The sequence below is a fragment of the Corvus brachyrhynchos genome, unplaced genomic scaffold (assembly GCF_000691975.1).
Source record: "Corvus brachyrhynchos isolate BGI_N302 unplaced genomic scaffold, ASM69197v1 scaffold315, whole genome shotgun sequence".
Classification (NCBI taxonomy): domain Eukaryota; kingdom Metazoa; phylum Chordata; class Aves; order Passeriformes; family Corvidae; genus Corvus; species Corvus brachyrhynchos.
The window spans coordinates 987,108-1,006,930 of NW_008237903.1; the positions used below are offsets into that span (position 1 = coordinate 987,108).

Sequence of the window (19,823 nt, forward strand, 5' to 3'; positions counted from 1 at the left end):
TCCGGTCACTTTGGTTCAGGAAGGACACCGAGGGGCTGGAGCGAGTCCAGAGGAGGGAATGGAGCTGGGGAAGGGTCTGGAGCACCAGGAGAGGCTGAGGGAGCTGGGGGGCTCAGCCTCGACAAAAGCGGGGGACGTTATCACTCTCTACAGCTCCCTGACAGGAGGCTGTGGCCGAGTTGGTCTCTTTTCCCAGACAACAAGTGACAGGACAAGAGGACATAGTCTTGAGCTGCCAGGGGGTGTTTAGGATGGATATTAGGAAGAATTCCTTTGCAGAAGGGTGATTAGACATCGGAATGAGCTGCCTGGGCAGGTGCTGGAGTCACCGTCCCCGGAGGTGTTTAAGGAAGGCCTGGACACGGCGCTCGCTGCCATCGCCTGGTTGGCACGGTGGTGTTTGGTCATAGACTGGACTCAATGATCCCAGAGGTCTTCTCCAACCTAATAAATTCTGCGATTCTGTGGAGCGGAGCCACCAGGTCCGAGCACAGCTCCAGCGAGGGGCGACTTCACTGACATAGCCTGTTCTCCACAGGAAACTGGGTTTGCCTACACTGAGTATTATTTGTCCAAAACACCACATAAATGTTTTTCCGCTTGCATGTCTATAGCTTTTACTCTCTTCCTGGAGCCTTCACCGTGCCTGTGAGTTGAAGGTTGAAGTTTGCAGGCAAAGCTTAGAAAACTCACTTCCCTCTCTTCACATTTGTGTTACCACCCTGAATGAAGCATTTGCATTTTGGACCCTATTGTTGCTTTTGCAGTGGAAGGCTTTAAAAGCCATCAAGGGCCAGTTACGCAGACAGAGGTAAGTCATGCCAAAAAGTGGCAGTCCCTGCACAGAAGGTTCTGCAGATTTGTGGCTGGATTATGTGGATTAATTTGTAAACACAACATCCCGACACCTAGCACTGGATAGAAAGGATTGCTAATGAGTCGGTCTTCCTTTCCTCACATACGAAATTCTTTACAAGTTTTCTACGTTGTCTTCTTTCCCTTTGGTATCTGAGTGAATCCAGGTCACATTTTTTTAAGCTTTCTCTCTACAGCCATGAGGTCTAGATTACTTTTCTTTCCTCCTGAAGTTTCTAATGTAATCCCATGACTCTGGGAGCTGGAACTTTGAGGGAAAAGCCAAATATGATGATGCACATTCAAATCACGAGTTCTGCCAAATATTGGCTAGCAGAAATTTAACGCTGAATATCTGAAGAACTGAAGTCTGACTTTTCAGTGTAGGAAGAGTAGCAAAAAGATCCCAAAATGAATTGTTATGAATTAACTTGTACATAGGTAAATGCTTTTATTTATAAGCTTTGATCCAGATTACTTTCAGTGGATGAAGAAGACTTCAAGCTAAGCAGCTGCCAGGGCAGCATCTTCAAAATAACCTGCTCCAGCAAAACCAAGACAAGGCTGGAAAATGAAGTGGAATTTATGGCTGTGTGAAAAAAAACACCTTTTCACTTCAACTCATCACACATAAAAAATGAAAATTAATAATGTTGGTAGAAAGATTGATCTGGCCTGATTTGGTTTGTGTTCAACACATGAGTCAAATGGAGACTTTGTGGATGAAAGGGCAAAAGGTTAAAGACTGCAATGGGCACGGAGTTGATAATCTCTCTCAAACTGGACACTGCAATATATCCAGTCAGATTAACTGATCTCAGAGCCAGGTCATGTGGAATAAATTAATAAGTGAACCTCGGTATTCACGTAGATCCTAAAACATGGAATTACATTTTCTCTCAGCCTGGGATGCCTTGGAATGTGTGTTTTTCTTCTGAAACTAAGTTTTGGTTTGTCCTTAGATGGTTAAAACCAAAAAATGAAGATTCGTACCGTGCTATAACCCTGTTTCATTATGAAAGCAAAGAACTTGCCACACAATTCTGAATGGAGAATAAATATGGATCAGCTCCCTATATTAATTTTCACTTCACCCAGTTTGTTAACGAGGCACAGACACTCACATTTGGCTTGCTCAGCTCCTCACATCCATGGCTGGATTTCCCATCTAAGAGGCAGGAGGTTTTAGCTGCAGACCCTCCTCAGCCTCAAGGAGTTGTCACCTTTATCTCTGTCACCCTCAAATCACTGTGTACACAGGTTTCAGGGCAGGGTGGAAATGCCAGTGGTTAGGCACTTTCTTGAGAAATGGGTTTCAGCCTCGGGTGGGAACAGAGTTCCCATAGCATATAAATGTCTGCTATATGAGAAGGAGGCACTGTAAAGAGCCAGGTATTTATTCATGCCCAAAAGGATGGCTTAGTCCAGGAGGGAACCTACATCCAGAATATCCCAGCTAAGGAATATGCCTCCCACATGGCATACTGCAAATACCTTCCTTAGGCGCCACGCTCTGGGAATGCCACACGGAGCCCAGACCGTGGATACGGCAGAATTGCTGAGATGCCCCAAAAACGCCCAAAAGGCCTGACTTCAAAGCCAATTCCTACTCCCATGTGCAGTCCACCAAAGCTGGGACCAGATCAGTGTAGAGCCAGAACTTGAAATTCCAGAGAAAAAGTGAATAACCAGGTCTTTGCATAGTGCTCCGTGCTGCACAAAACACACATGGAATGATAAAGTCAGAACTCCCAGGCTCTGCAAATACCAGAATATTTCTCAGTCCTATTTACTTTGTAGTACAAGGAAAACAGTTTCCTTATTTTCCTTCCTCCTGGGCATGTAACCCAGGATATACCATCCGACATGAAGAGGCACCAGCAGCTCAGATCTTTTTAATTAACTGAGTGTGATGTGTCTTTTGTAAGTTCAGCAAGAGGCCTGGCTCCCTGTCCATGTCATTTAGTGAGATGTAGCACTTGTGGATGTGTCTGGAAAGAGCCCCACACACATCAGCTGACAGCAAAGTAATCAGTTCAGAAACCCAGGTTAAATCTCCCTCCACTCTTTGCACCTCAGAAACCACACGCTGAAATTCAAACAAAGGCTGTTAAAAACAGGGGGGGGGGGAAAGGTTTCCTTTCCTGTCACATGATAAATTAGATCCTAATGTTTATCCAAGCTCAGCAAAGCAGCCAACTCTTCCTGCCAGCCAGTGCTGCGGGGTGAGGAGTGGGGTCGGGCCGGAGCTGCCCTGCCGTGGGCTCTGAGGACAAACACCTGCTGCCACCCGGGCCGGGCTGCCCACGCACCCTGCTCGCCTCGCCCGCCGCCTTCTCTGCCCACTGAGGGCTTCACGCTTCATCTGTGCTGAAATTTCCTTTGTGAGCCTCAGAGCCACCCCACGCTAGCACAAAACCTCTGCTGAAAATAGTCCAAGATCGCCTACGCAGTTTTCTTCCCCTCCGAGCCGAGCTGACGGTACCTTATTTACTCCTTGTCCTTTACAGATGACTTAATGACTTAGCAGCAAGATGCATTTTGAACACATTTCAGGCATTTCATACTGAAATGAATAGATGCAAGGACAGGATTTTTGCCAGCAGCACTGATTATCCTTTTGTCAGTAGATAGACGTGACCCGGACCATTCTGTTACCATAAGAAACGTCTCCAGAGGTTTCTAGACAGAGGAGACACTTTGCCTGAGGGAGAAGGAATGAGAGGGAAGAGGATGGAAGGTGGCCTGTGGAGAAGAGGACGGAGGTAATTAATGGTTATGCCCACGTATAAAGATAAGTGCCCCAGTAAATGTGTCAGCCCTTGGGCAATGGAAGCCACGACTTCTACAAACCCCAACGCAGTTCTTGACATCGACATTTTATTTATATAATGTGGGTCTTCGTGGATCTGTGCCGGATTCAGGCAGGTGTAAAGCAAATGGGAATTGGCTGCTCTGAAGCTGAAGAGGGTTTTTGAGTTGGACTTAGGAAGAAAAGTCTCCACAAAGCTGCTGGAGGCATGGAGAGGACTCTTCAAACACCAGATGAACTTACACAATTTATTTTAGTGGGAATCATACGTATGTCAAGACCATAAATATTTTCAAATGTAGCTGTTACTCCTGCAACCAAAACCACATATTTTCTCTCAAGTACAAACCTGCTGAACTCGAAAAGGCTTTCAGCTTAGTTTCAGCTTCAGTTGTGCAATTTGCAGTTCAGAATTATTGCAGCTGTTGTCTTTTTTGTGTGGATTTACAGCAGCAGAAATCCCCTTGAGCTAGAAGGAATTTCTAAAGCCAAGTATCATTTATTTCAATGTGAAATGAAATACACTGCTAATATCTAATGCAAACGTAGTACATTCCCTCGGTGTAGACTGATTTCAGCACGTCTTCAGACAGTTTATAGCTATAATGAAAGGTATCGACCTAAAAGTGCATTCAGTTGCAAGTTCAGGGCAATGGAGTTGCACATTATTTAGTTAAGCATTTTTAAAAAGATAATACTTTTCATAAAGGCCATATTTGTGTGACATAGCTGTGAATAACATTGGAAGAAGAAACTGAAGGGTTCAGAACCAGCTGTGATAATGCAGCTCCTGCCTAACTAGAACAGGTCTGGATACATTCCACCTGGCTGACCACCTACAGCATGAACCCATTTACCCTGGGTTGCCTCTGTAATCAGTGGAGCGAGAGAACCACTCCATGGGAGGAGTGATTCAGACCTTTGGTGTGGTCCATGAATCACCTGCTCGAGGTGCCTGTCTGTTCCCATTGACTGCAGAGGGAGCCCAGGGCAGCCGGACTCTTGCCGTGGGAGCTGTGCTCGGGTGTCTGAAGCAGCGTGAGATGAATCTGGATGCTGGATACGTGTGAGACCAGCACAGCTGCTTGCTGTAGGAAAGCAAGGAAAATGAATGTGAATGTCCTCAGAAATGAATAGGGCTGTTACTGGCTTCATTGCCGCGGATTTAGCAGCCCAGGGTTTTCTGTCTCAGTAATTTTAGCTGGTCTGCAATTCAATTACTGTCTTTGCAAGACTGGAGCCTAGAGCTTCAGAGCCATGGCAGCCTCTCAGGGCAGAGAATCATAGAAACACAGAATGGTTTGGGTTGGCAGGGACCTTAAAGATGATCCAGTTCCAACCCCCTGCCATGGGCAGGGACACCTTCCCCTAGACCAGATTGCTCCAAGCCCTGTCCAGCCTGGTCTTGAACACCTCCAGGGATGGGGAGTCCATAACCTCTCTGGGCAGCCTGTGCCAGTGCCTTATCACCCTCTCAGCAAAGAATTTATTTCTTATATCTAATCTAAACCCACCCTCCTTCAGCTTGAGGCCATTTCCCCTTGTCACTCTGCCCTTGCCTAAAGTCCCTCTCCATCTCTCTTGTAGCCCTTTTAGGTACTGCAAAGGGCTGTAAGGTCTCCCCAGAGCCTTTTCTTCTCCGGGATGAACAGTCCCAACTCCCTCAGCCTGTCTTCATTCCAAGAGAAAAGAATGATGTTGTTTTTATTCTGAACCCCCTGAATACGCACACAGCGATCCCAGAATGAACTCTGCAGACACTGAACCTTTCACCTCTTCTCAGGACCACAAGAGAGAACAGCTGGGGTCTACCTGGATCGCTTCAATGTGGAGGCTTCAGCTTTTAGAATGTTTTGAGACCTGCTACGAGAAAAATAAAAAGATTGCATTATTTTAATAATATATTTAATAAACTTTATAAATAATCCAACTACAGAAAACAAAAAGGATTTGCATGTGAAGTAACACTTCTGTTCCTGTACATCGGTGTTTGAAGGAAAAAAATAGGGGCTTTTTTCTGCTTTGTCTGCTATGCAAAGACTCCTACTGTTTCAAGTGGCTTTGGAGTAGGCACTAAGCAAAGTGGACCATGATTTCTATGTACTCAGTGTCCTCTACTATTAGTCCTTCATACTGTAGTAAAGTAGATAAAAGCATTTGAAAAATAAAGAGATCTCAAATAGCACTTAAGCCTATTTTTAATCCTTACCTGACTAGATTTCAAGTGATAACATACCTTTCATTACATGCACATTGCCTGCATGAAATCGTTTGCAGCAATCACCACCTTCATTATTCAGATGCACACTGAATTGAAGCATTAACCCGTGTGTGCGAAGATAATAATGTTGGGAAGGCATTAGTCCCAAATCATATATGTGGGACAAGGCTGAAGGATCTTTCTGTACAACCAGCTTCAGCTTACAGGCAAATGAAAATGTAAACAACACTTGCAGTGAATCACCAGTTTATGTATGAGTTAAAATGTTTATTTTCACCGTTTTAGAGCTCCCCACTGTCTTCACAGTATTTACTAGAAATATTAATTTTCTGAAATGAATTGGCTGAGATGGTGACTAAAAACCAACATGGCCTCAAAATGAGTCATAAAGCAAACTGCAACAGATAAAAATTATTAAAACTACGGACACTTGCAATGGCAACAGTGTGTTTGGCAAAAAAACATCTCCAGTTTCAAGGTGAACCTAAGGCTCGGGTGAAATTGTCTGCCATTAGATATGGTGTATTAAAGTGCTGTTAAAGTTCAGTTCCCAATATTATTTCCTGTTCTGACTAGTAGCAATTCTGCCTAGGCAACCAGGTTATTTCAGACTAAATCTCATCTTTGGCATTTGGAGAAGAAGGTTATTAGGTCAGGATCCGACACGGAAAAATGAGTATAGGTATAAGCCGTCTAATGGGAACCGTTCAGCTCAGACCACCTACCAGCAGCCTGAAGCAGCAGAGTGACATTTAAAAGCAATCAGAGTCAGAAGAAAACCTTCAGGGAAAACAGACAATACTTCAGAAAAAGCAGCTCTACATTCGCCAGAGGGAAAAAACACAAGACCTTTGGGAGCAGTGCTCAAGTCAACTTGAAATAAATATCAAGAAAAAGAATGGAAATATAGTAAGTGGGGCTTCTTTTTAAGTAAATTCCTTCCCCACTTGCTTCTATATTGGCCTGTCCTTACCTGTCAGTGTTATCCCTGTGCTGGGAGTGGTCTCACCCTTAGCTTTTGAGCAAAATTCCCTGCAAATCCATAAACCCAGAGCACACAGCACACAGCCTGGGTGAGACATGCTGTGGGGAGGAGATCCTCATGGAGAAGGCAGGATCCTCTCTAATGCCAACAGGAGCAGGAGCTGCCTTTGCACTGCCTTGCCCATATGGGCTATCCCTACTGCTGGACTCACAGTGCCCTAAAGTAAGGCAGTTTTAGGATTCCTGTCTGAAATTATAATTTCATTGTTACTACGATACCCTAATTTTGAGATAAATGTGTTAAGGATGCTTAAGTCCTTATGGAACCATCTCTTTTTTTAATAATGAATAAAAAGAGTGAAGCCTTGCATCCCTTCTTGGCTGGCAGAGTGTCTGTTGCTAATCTGGCCCAATTTATCTTCCCTCTACACAGAAATCTCCTCTGTAAAACTTATGGTCAGCTCATACTGCCTCCTCTGGCTGGAGTGTGGCTTTGTGTGTGCAGCTCGTGCTGCTCAACCCATCCCTGTGGGTCACTCCGAGTTCAGGCCCCTTACAGGAATGTCTTTGTCTGCACCTGAGGTTTGATCCGGTGTGTCCTCAGCTGCAATTGAGGTCTCCACGTGTAGTCTTTTGTCTCAGCTACCAACAAAAGGTTTGTCCCTGCCTTGTGCCAGATAACGCTCTTAGTCACTCAAGTGTTCCTTTTCCCTTTTTCTGTTTGCCTGAATGCCTTGTTCCTTTGCACAGAGGTATTTACACAGCTCTTGTCAAATTGCAATTAATTAAGGCTGGCTGTTACTAAATAAAAAGTCATTTACTATCTAACTGCTGCAGGTAAGATGACATGGCATGTAACTTGGAAAAAAAACAAGAGAAAAAGGTATGAGAAGTTGTCGTCTCCCTGTTCCTGGTTAGGAATCATCATTTCTAGGAGGGTGGACAAACAGCTGAACAAACCTTGTCATTGTCTTATGCTAATCCTTAAATGAAGTGAGAATAACACGTGTAAGATATAAAAGGGAATAACTCATAATAGAAGAAAGCAGCAGCCCTGTGCCGTAACAAGCAGGGGAAACGATTTATTTCGAAACTAAATTCCCTGTTCTCCTGAACACGGTTCATATTAAAGACCCTTTGACCACACCATCTGTTTGCATTGTAATCCACATCTAAAAGAGTCAACAGCAGTATTGACTCACGAGCTGGTTCTAGCTTAGGCCTGCGAGTTAAGCTCCCACAGCACACTTAAGCTTTTGCACAAAGAGCCGCAGGAACACTTCTCACCTTTTCCTTTCGTGTTACAATCAATCATCCAGTACTCCAAACACAGCTCAGGTCCTCCCCCCAGTGCAAACAAACTTCTGTCTTCCCTTTGTCTCTCAAACAACTTTCAATAACAATGCCGAAAACTTCCAGGAATCATTAGCATTTCTTCGTACCCAAATGGGAAATATTAAGTCTAGCCAAGGTGAGATTAACTTGGCAGTTTCAGTCTGGTGAAGTGCTGCCCTCGCCACAACAGCCATCGAGGAACTTGGCACTAACTCGCTCTTTGTACTTTTTACCTGTGAAGCCAAAGGCTGAAGTGGCAGGGACTCACCTGCCCTGGGCTGGAATCCTTTATGGCACTGGAAAAGCACAAGGAGAGTGAGAGAAGGACTCTTCTATTCACTCTGGCTACGTATAATTTCTAAATTTTTACTGTTAGATGATTTCCTCGGTGTCTCCAGCTGCTGCCTGCGAAAGCAGAAGCAACGGGGAACAGAACAGAAGGTTCATTTCAGCATCCCAGGTTTTGAATTGACCCAAAACACTGGACTGAAGGAAAATGCTGAAAATCACAGTAACTGCTCTAGTGTACACCAGGAATTAAGCCAATTCTTGCATTTAAAGCTGTGAGAGTAAAACAATGGCTCAAAATCACTCCTGCTCTGGCTGATCCTGGAGATGCAGCAGCTGCCTCTGGATTTGTACTTATTTTTAATGAGTTGGGCCAGAAATACCACCTTTGTTTCTAACAAAATTAGGCTGCTCTTGGAGATTGCCATAGGGATGTATTTCCTTACAGACGCAGCATATACAGGACAGCCAGAAGCTGGAGAAGCAGTGTTGAGACATAGCCCTGTCAGGAAAATCTTGTTTTCCAGATTATATCAAATAACTTTACTGAAGGGTGTGTGTGTGTGTGCATTTGGATACACACACTATATACACACAGATACGTGGATATACACACACACACAAGCATATCAGGATTTGGGAGGCACGTAATTTTCATGTCCAAAACTTTCTTTCTCTCCTATAATTAAATGTGCAGTTTCCTTTCACCAAAACAACCTGGCACCAGTTTGATTTTAATATATCTTTAAGCCATGTACAAACAGTGAGGTTCCTTGCATGAATATTCGGCATTTACCTGCCACATGCCCATGGATATTCAGAAAAACAGGGAATATTCAGGTGTAAGTGATACAACAAAAAGTCCTGCAGTACCAGATTTTTGCTGTAAACAGAATCATCAAATTTTATGCCAGCCAAAACAGTGATAATTTAAATTTTTATCTCTCAAATCCAGCAATGCTTTGCTGGATTGGGTTGTTTTATGCTGTCAAGGTCAGGATGTATAGTAACAGCAATGGGGATGGTTCCTGACTCCCAGTTTTCAGTGCTCATGGAGATAACGTCTCAGTTACAGGCAAAATGCTGCAGAAAAGCCTCTGTATACAGACACCAGCTAGGTCATAGCAAGGTTTCTGAGTGCACAAAGGAAGGGTTTTTCAGCTCCTAGGGTTCACTTTGGTTCCATGATTTAGAGGCTTTTTTTGTCTGCCTTCAATAATGCCACCTTTGTAGTACCAAAACACACGGCCGGGAGAAGCTGGCAGCTCTCTGTGGCCAGCAGCTCCCCCATTCCCTCCCTTTGCATGGAAAAAAATAAACAAACCCAAAGCAGGAAGCTGCCACTGCTGCTGTGACATCTGACATGGTTCAAAACCAGGATACTCCCTGACCTGCCTACAGGTGCCGTGGCAATTCCACCCGTGCCCGTTTTTCCCTAGCTGAGGTTGTCGTATCCTATTTGAATGCATTAAAACCCGCTGGAACAGGCTGCCTGAATAACCAGGGGTCATTCAAGAACTGTCAGAGTCCTCTTCAAAGCACCAAGAAAACGAGTGTTTGTCCTCCCTCAGTCCTGTGTGTTGGAATTATCCAGCATTTAATGATGAGTTGGGGGATGAGTTTTCGGGAAGGAGATAAGGGATGAAAGTAACCTTTTAAAGGAGAAAATGGGACAAGCCTATGGGGCACTTCAGGTACCCTTTAAATAAAAGAAACTGGGATCTGATTTCTCTGTAATTCCTTCTCTAATTCCTCTGAATTAGCCTGTGGGAACTTCTCACCCCTCAGGAAACAAATTGAGCTCCCCACAAGTCAGACCTGAGGAACAGACATCAGACTTGCTGGTGAGGCCCCTTCTGGCAGAAGACCTGGCTCAAACCTATTTGAATCACACATTATTAAAGAAATCACCTTCAAAAAACGTCAGTTCAACCTAAATTCAGGCAAACCTAATAGTAATACCCCATAAACCAGTGAAAATACTAACCTAGGAAATGGACAAACACTATGTGTGAAAGCAAACTCAGGATTTTCAAAGGTGTTGGTTGACATTAAATTTGGTTAAGTAGCTGTGTGATGGCATCTTCTCTGAGACTGTTGGTCTAGACACCTCTGAAAACCTTAATTCACAGGAGTCAAATCTGCCCCTGGCTTTCAAGCTGCAAAATGATCTGGTCCTTTCACACTGCTCAGCATCTTACCCAGTGGAAGTGATTACTGGAGTCAGGAATTTCTAGAGCTGAGGATTTCTCTCTCTGGTGAGGATTCCCACCTCCACTCCCACTTTAAGGCAAATTAGGCGAAAGAAGGAGGTATTCCTAGGGAGAAAATCATGATCAGGTACCTTATGCCATGCTCAAGCTGCTTTTCTTTACCCCCAGTAGCTGGAGGGAGCACAGGCATCAGTCCCATATGCCGAGGAGCTCAAGGATTGTTTGGACCCTTGGCTGAGCACTTTCATTCCCCAGCATGTTATTTCTGTACTGGATGCAGGGTGGGGAGAAAAGGGTCCCGTCCACAGAATTATTCTTAAAATCAAAAGCCAGGGTTTGGGGGTGCCTCTTGCTCAGGTCCAACATGAAAATAAGGGGTTTAAATTCTTACTCAGCCATTGAGTCACGTGAGTAAAAGTTTGAAGTGAGGCAGGGCTGGAGAGCTTTGACCATGAAATTCCAGGAATTAAGGGGAAAAGATACTGCATGAAGTGCCTTATAAACACAGTCCTGTAAGATACAGTGCAACATTTAATAGCCCTGAAAAGTCACAGGCTGGATGCAGAATTTGACGTTCTGATTTAAAGATTCAGACATTAGTTCTTCAGCATGAAGCCAGTATTTTTATATTTATTTTTTTTGTAAAAAATAGAATATGGTTTACAGAAAATCGTATGAGCAGGTCCACAGTGAATAACTTATTTAGGTGGTGTGTAACAGAGCTGCACACAGCCGTTAGCTAGAAATGTGCACTTTGCTGGCTTTAGCTCTAATTAATTTCAATTCATCTGCATATAAAATAGCTGCTTCATGCACCAACATGCAGCTACACGCACAAGCTGGAGCTTCACCATTCCAGCTGGAAACAGAAATGGGAGCACCGTGTGCTAATCTTAATATTTAGCCTTAATATTTAGCCCTGCTCTCTCACGTCATGTTCCAGGGAGAAGTGGAACCGAGGGAATTCGTCAAGAAATTTTCATTCTCCATTCCTGCCCTCGGATTTTGGGTTCCTGACATGGTCACTGAGTGGAGCCTGCAGCAAATCCCGCAATCAGTAAGGGCTTCCCAGCACTGTGCGGCTGTCTGGGATGGCCAGGAGGCAGCGTGCTGCAGCCACATGGCCCGTGGACTGCCGTGCACTCGGATTGCCATGGCAACCCCGGCTTTGGGGGGAATTCAGGCTATCCCGGCTTTCCCACGTTAGGGACTTCACAGCCAAGAAGCTGTGAATAAATTCTGCTTACGCTGAGCAGAACATAAATTAAACAATGTGGGATGTGAGGCACAGACCTGCCAGTGCTGCACCCTTTTAATTCACATTTTCTCCGCAATTTTTGTTCACAATTTGGCAATATGCCTGGGAGTGACAGAAAGCACCTCTCAGGAGATGACTGGGAGGGAAACAAAGATAAGATTTAGCTCAATTGTTCACATACAGACATTAGTGGCAAGAACAGTTTTATAGTTTCATTTTTATGTCAAACCTTTCTCACACTTTGTATGCTGTCTACAAAATCTCGTACCAGGTTTGCATACAAAAATCACCAACTTCTGTACAGAAATTTAATCTTTATTCATCCCTTTAGACAAACTTTTGCCACAGGTGGTGTGTACCCTTGCAGAATGGCTGCTACAACCCTATTAGAAGTTAGACCCCAGTAAGAACTGCTCCCAGATTAAATTCTTATTTAATTCTTTATTAAATTTCTTATTTATATTCTTTATTAAATTCTTATTTAATTGAATTAAATTCAATTTTTTTTAAAGTTAATACTCCTGCTGGGATCCATAGCAATAGCAGAATTAAGAAATGGAAAAGGAAACATTATAAAGATGGTGAGCATTTTTAATGGCAAGATGATTGCTTTCTGTAGAAGTTCTCGAAAGCCAGGCTCGCCTGTGAATAAAACACCTCCCACACAAAGTCCCAGTTGGGTGTTTTTTACATCTGCCATGACAAAGATCCAGTTCTGTGTCTGTGTAACTTCACACAGCACCAGAGCCTGCTCTGAAGGCTTCGACATTATGTAGTAAATAAAATACACCAGTCTGGCAACTTTCTGAAGCATTCGGCAGAGATACAAAGTTGACGTTAGGCTGCTTTCCTTAGCAAAGGCACTTTTTTATTCCATTGCACTGGAGACATCTCAAGGCCTCCCTTAGAGCTGCCATTTTTTTATAGAGTAGAGAGCACACACAAAGCCCTTCACTTTGCTACAAGAGCTGGTTACTGAGAGCTGCTGTGCCCTGCCCCAAACACAGCACAGCAAACCGAAAGAAAGGAGAGCCGAGCTGCCATCCACGCAGGAGCTCTACACACACAGAGCACTTGGAAACCCATGAAAAGGCTTTCAGCTTCCAAACCCGATCAAATCAGAGAAATGACCACATTCCAACTCAACCAGGATGGCCAACTTCAGGGACTTTAGCGGTGTCTATTACATCACGCTTCACAAGAACAAGCCTGCTGTTTTCTCTTCAGCCTGCTTTAAGAAAGGCATGTGTAATGCTCTTAGGAATGAGGCAGGAGCAGGAACGCTTCTGCGGACGGGACTCTTTAATGATTAAGAGTCGGTTCCCCGCAGATTCCCACGCAGAGACCTGCATGACTCTGCCTTTCCCAGCAGCCGAGTAAAGCTCAGCTTCCCTCTCCCCGAACCTGCAGTTCCCAGCACACATTGGCAACACGCCCTGTTGCTGTGAAGCAATCCTCCGCTGTGACAGGTTTTGTTGAAACAGATTCTCCAAAAGTTCCTGAACCTCTACTCACAACTCCTTCCCCTAGCCCTCAGCTCACCCCCACAATTCCTATTTTCGTGGTTGAAGCAGTGAACTAATTTCTCTCAATTCCACCAGAGGACCAAAACACTGGCAGAGAAAAGCAATAAATCAAAGAGGGAAGACAGCCTACAAAAATATTTGTGCTGGAACACATTTTAAGGACATAGGTGATTCATGCAGAAGAAGAAGGCCACAAGGCAGTGATTAGAAATAAATTTGAATTGAAAAATACTCAGCCAAAAAGCCTAAATTAAGAACATGCTGAGCACCAGAGAGAGCTTGGAGATACAGTCTGTGTTATTAAGCTTTCTGCATTAAACAATTAAATGAAGCAATTAGATTTCAGAAAGGAGGCAATTATTTTAGGAATGAAACAAAGGCTGGAGGAAATGCAGCTGCCTGTGTGTGGAGAATGGAGAAAAGGAAAGCAAAGCACTGCATTTGAAATGTTCACAACAACCAATTTGCGTAAGAGGATTTTTAATTAATGGTCTAGGAAACTTCTTTTTAACTCAGTAATGAAAATAATGCGATTTAAGAAAAACACCTCAATATGTGATTATAATTGGTATCTTCAAAAATCATAGGCAATGGGAAGCAAGTGCTGAAAGGGACCGAGAAGTGACATGGAAAAACAATCCTCCAAGAAGAGAATTCTCCCGAGATGGCACTTTTAACTCTCCACATGTTTTGATGTGCTGTTTTCTCAAGGCTGTGAGGAAAGATGACTCTCACGAGACCAAAAGGAAAAGGTTTGAGTAATTCCTCACAGGCAGATCTTCTTGCAGAGCATCCTAAAGGACTTGATAAAATGGCTAATTAAGTTATTTGTCTTACTCATTCACAGCTTTAAGTGCAGGCTGACACTCCACAGAGCACCCAAACCTCTGACAATTTGCTCTGAGCACGTCCTCTAAAAGCCTGACCAAGCTTAGACTAAACTGGAAGCCGTGCTTTCAATTAATCATAAAACAAATATAACATCCTCAGCACAGCATGGCTACTAGAGGAAAAGGTAAGGAAACCTACCCACAGGCAGCCTGTCTCCCAAGCACACTGGGACTCGATTTTAGGCTCCTGAGGGCTGGCAGAGAATCTTTTTTTCCTTACACCTCCCTGAGTGACAGCATTCAAACGCTGCTGCTGCTACCCCCCGGGGTGACAGCATTAAACCGGTGCGGCTGCTGCTGCTGCTGCTGCTGCTGCTGGAAAAGTGCAGCCTGTTTAGCACTTCTGAGAAACTCAATGACAAAACACTTTGCTTTTTTTCTTTCATGTCCCAAGGAGGGCACTTGGTAACACAATGCCTGTTTAGCACCACTCCTTGCCTTCAAAGTGTCCTTAACATCCACCTTCTCCCAATCAGAGATCTCACTGCAGACAGCAATCTCATCAAACAAGAAGAAAGCCCAGTTCCATTTATCTTGGTTTTTAAGGAATTCTTTTTAATGAATTGTACCAAAAATTACACAATATAAAGCTTTAATTCAAGTTATAAAAATATGTATATGAGTTCAAAGTGTTTAATTTGAAAATAGAAGGTTGCCAGCTGGATCAGAAAACATTCCCTTACAAACTGACTTTCCCCTTATCCCTCCTCCCAATAAAAATATTTTGTTTCCTTCGTTTCAGTTGATTTTGCTCTCACATAAACAACATTTTAATCTCGCATAAAAACAGTCTTAATTGGCCCTGAGGTACTGCACAGATTGATGCAGTCCAGGTCATTGCTTTCATACACAGTAAAAGGATGTACAAAATCTCTGAAGAAACGAGGTTTTTATCTTCTGAGGCAGAATATTTCTTGTAGCTGATGAGTCCTTGGCTACAACTAACAGGTTATTCCAACTGATTCCCAAAGTATCCTCGTTGTATGCAGTAGGCAGTATGCTCTTCCCATTCCACATAAATCTCCTCTGTGAAGCAGAAGACTCATTAAAAGTGGGTAAGAAAGGCACTTCAGCAGAGAGATTGAACTTGGAGCTGTTGCCGCACTTGCATAACTCACTCCACTTCTCTGCTCTGCTCCCAAGGATTGCTCAGAGGCAGGAAGGAAAAATTCCTGGAGCAATCCTTTTCTTTACATACTGCAGAATGGATACTGCTGGTGTCTGTGGAACAAAAACCTCCAAAACACTTGAGCTGGTCATTCAGCTGAAGCTCAGCATCTCCTCCTGGGAGCCTGGAACTGGCAACTGATACAAGTAGAGGGAATAAGAACGTGGAGAACTCTGCCTGCCCAAAAGGCAGACAGGTGGCATCTCCTGTATTACCCTTTGCTTGGATACACTCACTGGTATTTAACATACCACAGGTGGAAAGATACTGAGAATCAACATGCAATCCCAATGGTTTGGGCTGGAAGGGACCTTAAAGATCATCCAGTTCCAACCAGGGACACCTTACACTCGGCCAGGTTGCTCCAGGTCCCATCCAGCCTGGCCTTGAGCACTTCTAGGAATGTGGAGATAAATCACTGAAGAGGAAAAAAAAGCCCTGACTGAAATGATTTTTCTATCAAACTTACAGCAGTTTCCATTCACTACAATTAAGTATTCAAGCCTCAGTGTTTGAGCAAGAGGCACCAAGTGCAATGAAAACCTGACAACTGTCAGTGTCATGACGCTTCTGCAGAGCACTGACAAGTTACCTGCTGACACCCGGCTTTCACAGCAATGGCACCACACAAAAACAACTTGGAAGGAGCTGAAGTCCCACAGGTGCAGCAGCAGTAAAACCTCTTCCAGTCTCTAGCCAGGCACTTGGCAGGATGTTTGCAGAAACACACGATGCTACAACTGTTCAAGCAAGAATGATTTCAGAGGATTCTCCCCCCTGGCACAGGGGATGGTCCCCAGAGGCCTCTACAGCCCTGCACGTCCTGGACTGAGCCATTGTGCAGTTTCTCCAGCCTTAGGTCAGGCAGGAAGGCCATGGACTGAAGTTTGTTCCAGATTAAAGCTGAGAACTGCACCTGGTCTGGCTCATACATCCTGTTCCCTCACACCTTCCAGCACCCACGAGCAGCCTCTCTGTGACAGAGGGCATGGGAGGATTCCCAGCAAGGAACCCCAAAGCATTCACAGCTTTGAAAAGAGGCTGCTGCAAACATCTGTGAGACACAATAGGTTCAGGAGAACACTTCCTTCAGGATGCTGAAGGCACTTGGTGCAGACATTGGATTTAGTTTTCAAACTAAATTTTTTTTTTGTTCCAAGAAAGAGCCACCACAATATTTAATGGCCCTCTTGCACCGCAGTCTGAGGTTACAGTTGTCTTAATATCCCTTGATGGAGAGCAAATATATTTGACAAATTACCTAAGATATTATCTTATGCTACTCCAAAAGAAAAGCCAGCACCCAGCTGAGAAGTTTACTCCTTCTCCCTTTCACACTAAATGTATAATAGGCCACCAAAAAAAAAAAAAAAATCCAACCTCTCCATGAAATTTTAAATTCCAGTTGCCTCAGAAGTGTCCCATGGATGTATTTTCATGGAGATGTATCTGAAAAGGGCCTTGCAGCAAAGCAAATCTTTCCAGGTAGGTGGCAGAACAAAAGTGTAAGAATTTTCTACAAAATGGAGTTCAGGTCTTGTGAAAGTTAAAGTATCTTGAAGGAAGCATCAAACTACAAAGTGTTCCCTGAAAGGAATCTGTTTCAATGTCAATTTTCATCTGAGCACAAATTAACTTATTAAGGCACATAAATTAATGGCATGGCAAGCAAACAGTGGTAATTATTTTGGTTCACAAGAGAAGGCACTTTGACTTTTTTCATTCATATTTTTACACTGATTTCATCTGGCTCCAGTGTTCAGCTGTGAGATCTTCTCTTCAACCATGTCTGCCACCAAATTCAGGCTGCAGCCCCGCAGGGCTTTAATTAAGTCAGCCACCTTTGCATCCTTCCCCTTCCACCTCTGCCACTCCCGAAGTGCCTGAACAAGCTGTTCATACAAATTAAATCGATGGGCTGCCTCTATCCTGTCCAGCTTCACCTCCGGCATTCCAAGTTCTCGCATCAGCTTCTTCCAATCTTTCCCAACGTTGTCACATATGACAGCACTAGCTGCCTTCAGGAGACCTGAAACAGCAGACGCAGATCAAGTCAGCCATGGATTTATTAAGAAATATAAGACAATGTTTAGAAGTTGTCGGTTTTTTGGTCCTGTTTCAGCAAAATGCCACTACTCTTGTTGCACTGCACATACTGAGAGTTCTAAAGAATAGAATAGATAGAATTGGAATCCCAAAAGACAACACAAAAGGAAGATAAAAAGAGGGGAAATAATTCCACGCCGGAAAGCCGTTTGTGTACACATTTACTGGGGCTGCTGGGCAGCGATATACACGGGGATGTAACTGTTTATAACCACATACATATAATAATCCACCTACCTTTTTCATGCACATCTGGCTGACCATCAGGAGCATGAGGTTCTTCCTCTTCGAACTGCACCAGCTGTGCCACCAAGTCGTCCCTATCGATGTGCTGCAGCAGCTTTCTCAGGAATTCCAGGCTGCCGCTCGAGATCTCCTGCTGCTCCATCAGGATGCTGAAGAGTTCCCGGCCGCTTTGCACCGTCTCAAGCTTTCGCTTCCTAATTTTGTCGCGGCAGAGGAACTTCATGGCGGAGAGCTCCGTGTCCGACAGGCCCGAGGAGATGGAGTGCAGTAGGCTCAGGAAAGGATTCACGGCGCCCGGGCCGGCGCCGGGCACAGGCCGCGCGGGGGGCACTTCGGCGTCCCGTCCCCACCCTCCCGAGGGGAAATCCATTGCTGCCTGCGCAGAGCGACTTCCTGGGAACACGGAGAGACAGCGGGGAGACGACACCGGGAAGGCGGAGACGGAGACGGAGACGGAGACGGAGACGGAGACGGAGACCGAGGCCGGGGAGGGTGGGTGTTCGTGCCCTCGCCGCCGCCTACCCCGGGGTTGGGGACCCGCTGCCCCGACCTCCCCGCGAGGCGAACGGGCTTGTTTGGTGCTGCTGAATGCAGAGCGTGTGTTGGAGCCGAGCTCGGCCCGGTCCGTGTCCGGCTGCAGCAGAGCCCCCCGTGCCTCAGCGCCTCAGCCCTGGCCAGGTCCCAGAATCACAGAATCGCAGAACCAATTCGGTTGGAAAAGACCTCGGAGACCATGGAGTCCAGTCTATGAGCGAACACCACCGTGTCAACCAGACCGTGGCCCTGAGAGCCACACTCATCGTTAAGCACCACCAGGGACGGTGACTCCGCCGCCTCCCTGGGCAGCCCATTCCAAAGTCTGATCACCCTTTCTGCAAAGGAATTCTTCCTAATGTCCAACCTAAGCCTCTCCTGGTGCAGCTTAGACCATGTCCTCTCCTCCTGTCCCTGTTCCCTGGCAGCAGAGCCCGATTTCCCCCCCCGGCTGCCCCTCCTGTCAGGGACTTGTGCAGAGCCACAAGGTCCCCCCGGAGCCTCCTTTGCTCCAGGCTGAGCCCCTTTCCAGCTCCCTCAGCCGCTCCTGGGGCTCCAGACCCTTCCCAGCTCCGTTCCCTCCTCTGGACATGCCCCTCGATGACCTTCCTGAGTCACGGAGCCCAGAACTGGACACGAGACTCATGGAGTGACTTTGCCAGTCTAAGCCTGAAGCTGGGGGAACTGTAGCTTCCTTGTTTAGTACTCAATCATTGGACTTCTTGCAAACATCTACCCTTATGAGGGTTAATCTCTGTGGGGTTTTTTTCAAAAGATGGAAAGAAAAACAGTACAGGGATGAAAGGTCCAAACTGGGGAGGAGGAGGTTCTGGGGGTACCTTCTTGCTCTCCTCAACTCCCTGAGAGGAGCATGTAGAGTGTGGGTTTGATCTCTTTTCCCGAGGAAAAGGGGCTGGACAAGAAGAAAATCATCAGGGGAGGTTTAGGCGGGATATTAGGAGAAATTTCTTCACTGAAAGGGTGGACAGCCATTGGAACAGGCTGCCCAGGGGATTGGTAGAGTCACCATCCTTGGAGGGATTTAAAAGACGTACAGATGCGGTGCTTTGAGACATGGTGGTGGACTTGGCAGTGCTGGGTTAATGGTCAGACTCAATGATCTTAGAGGTCTTTTCCAAGCTTAATTGTTCAATGGCTCTATGATTCTATAGAGGGCTTTCTACACCAAGAGCAAGAAAGGCCACAACAGAGCCCTGCTCCCAAAGAGATGCCATTCCCATGGTTTCCCTGCCTGACAGCTGCCCAGGGAAGCAGCCTCTGCCCTCCCTGTGCGGCCTCGGCTGCCCCCAGAGACCCCCAGCCTTTCCCTGGAAACGCAGGGCATGCAGCCTGGCCTTTGTTCCTCACAAAGATTGTGACACAAAGT

The 19,823-nt window shown here is 45.3% G+C and overlaps 1 protein-coding gene and 1 long non-coding RNA gene across 2 annotated transcripts; one reads left to right on the forward strand and one right to left on the reverse strand.

The window, feature by feature from the left end:
- The first annotated feature begins 3,054 nt into the window (after positions 1 to 3,054).
- Positions 3,055 to 5,852, forward strand: LOC108446427. Its single transcript, XR_001861593.1, has 2 exons — positions 3,055 to 3,620; positions 5,255 to 5,852. It is a non-coding gene; the product is annotated as an uncharacterized LOC108446427 (long non-coding RNA).
- A 9,068-nt stretch (positions 5,853 to 14,920) lies between these two features.
- FADD (Fas associated via death domain) lies at positions 14,921 to 18,375 on the reverse strand. Its single transcript, XM_008632683.2, has 2 exons — positions 17,894 to 18,375; positions 14,921 to 17,579 (listed from the first exon to the last, which is right to left on the reverse strand). The coding sequence occupies exons 1-2, from the start codon at positions 18,270 to 18,272 to the stop codon at positions 17,293 to 17,295; spliced, it is 666 nt and encodes a 221-aa protein (XP_008630905.1). The 5' UTR covers positions 18,273 to 18,375; the 3' UTR covers positions 14,921 to 17,292.
- Positions 18,376 to 19,823: the final 1,448 nt, after the last annotated feature.

Excerpts from the sequence above, each read along its gene's own strand:
- FADD (XM_008632683.2), bottom strand. The coding sequence starts at position 18,272 with ATGGATTTCCCCTCGGGAGGGTGGGGACGGGACGCCGAAGTGCCCCCC. Across the intron at positions 17,580-17,893 it reads GCCAGATGTGCATGAAAAAG|GTCTCCTGAAGGCAGCTAGT; the intron begins GTAGGTGGATTA and ends CTGCTGTTTCAG.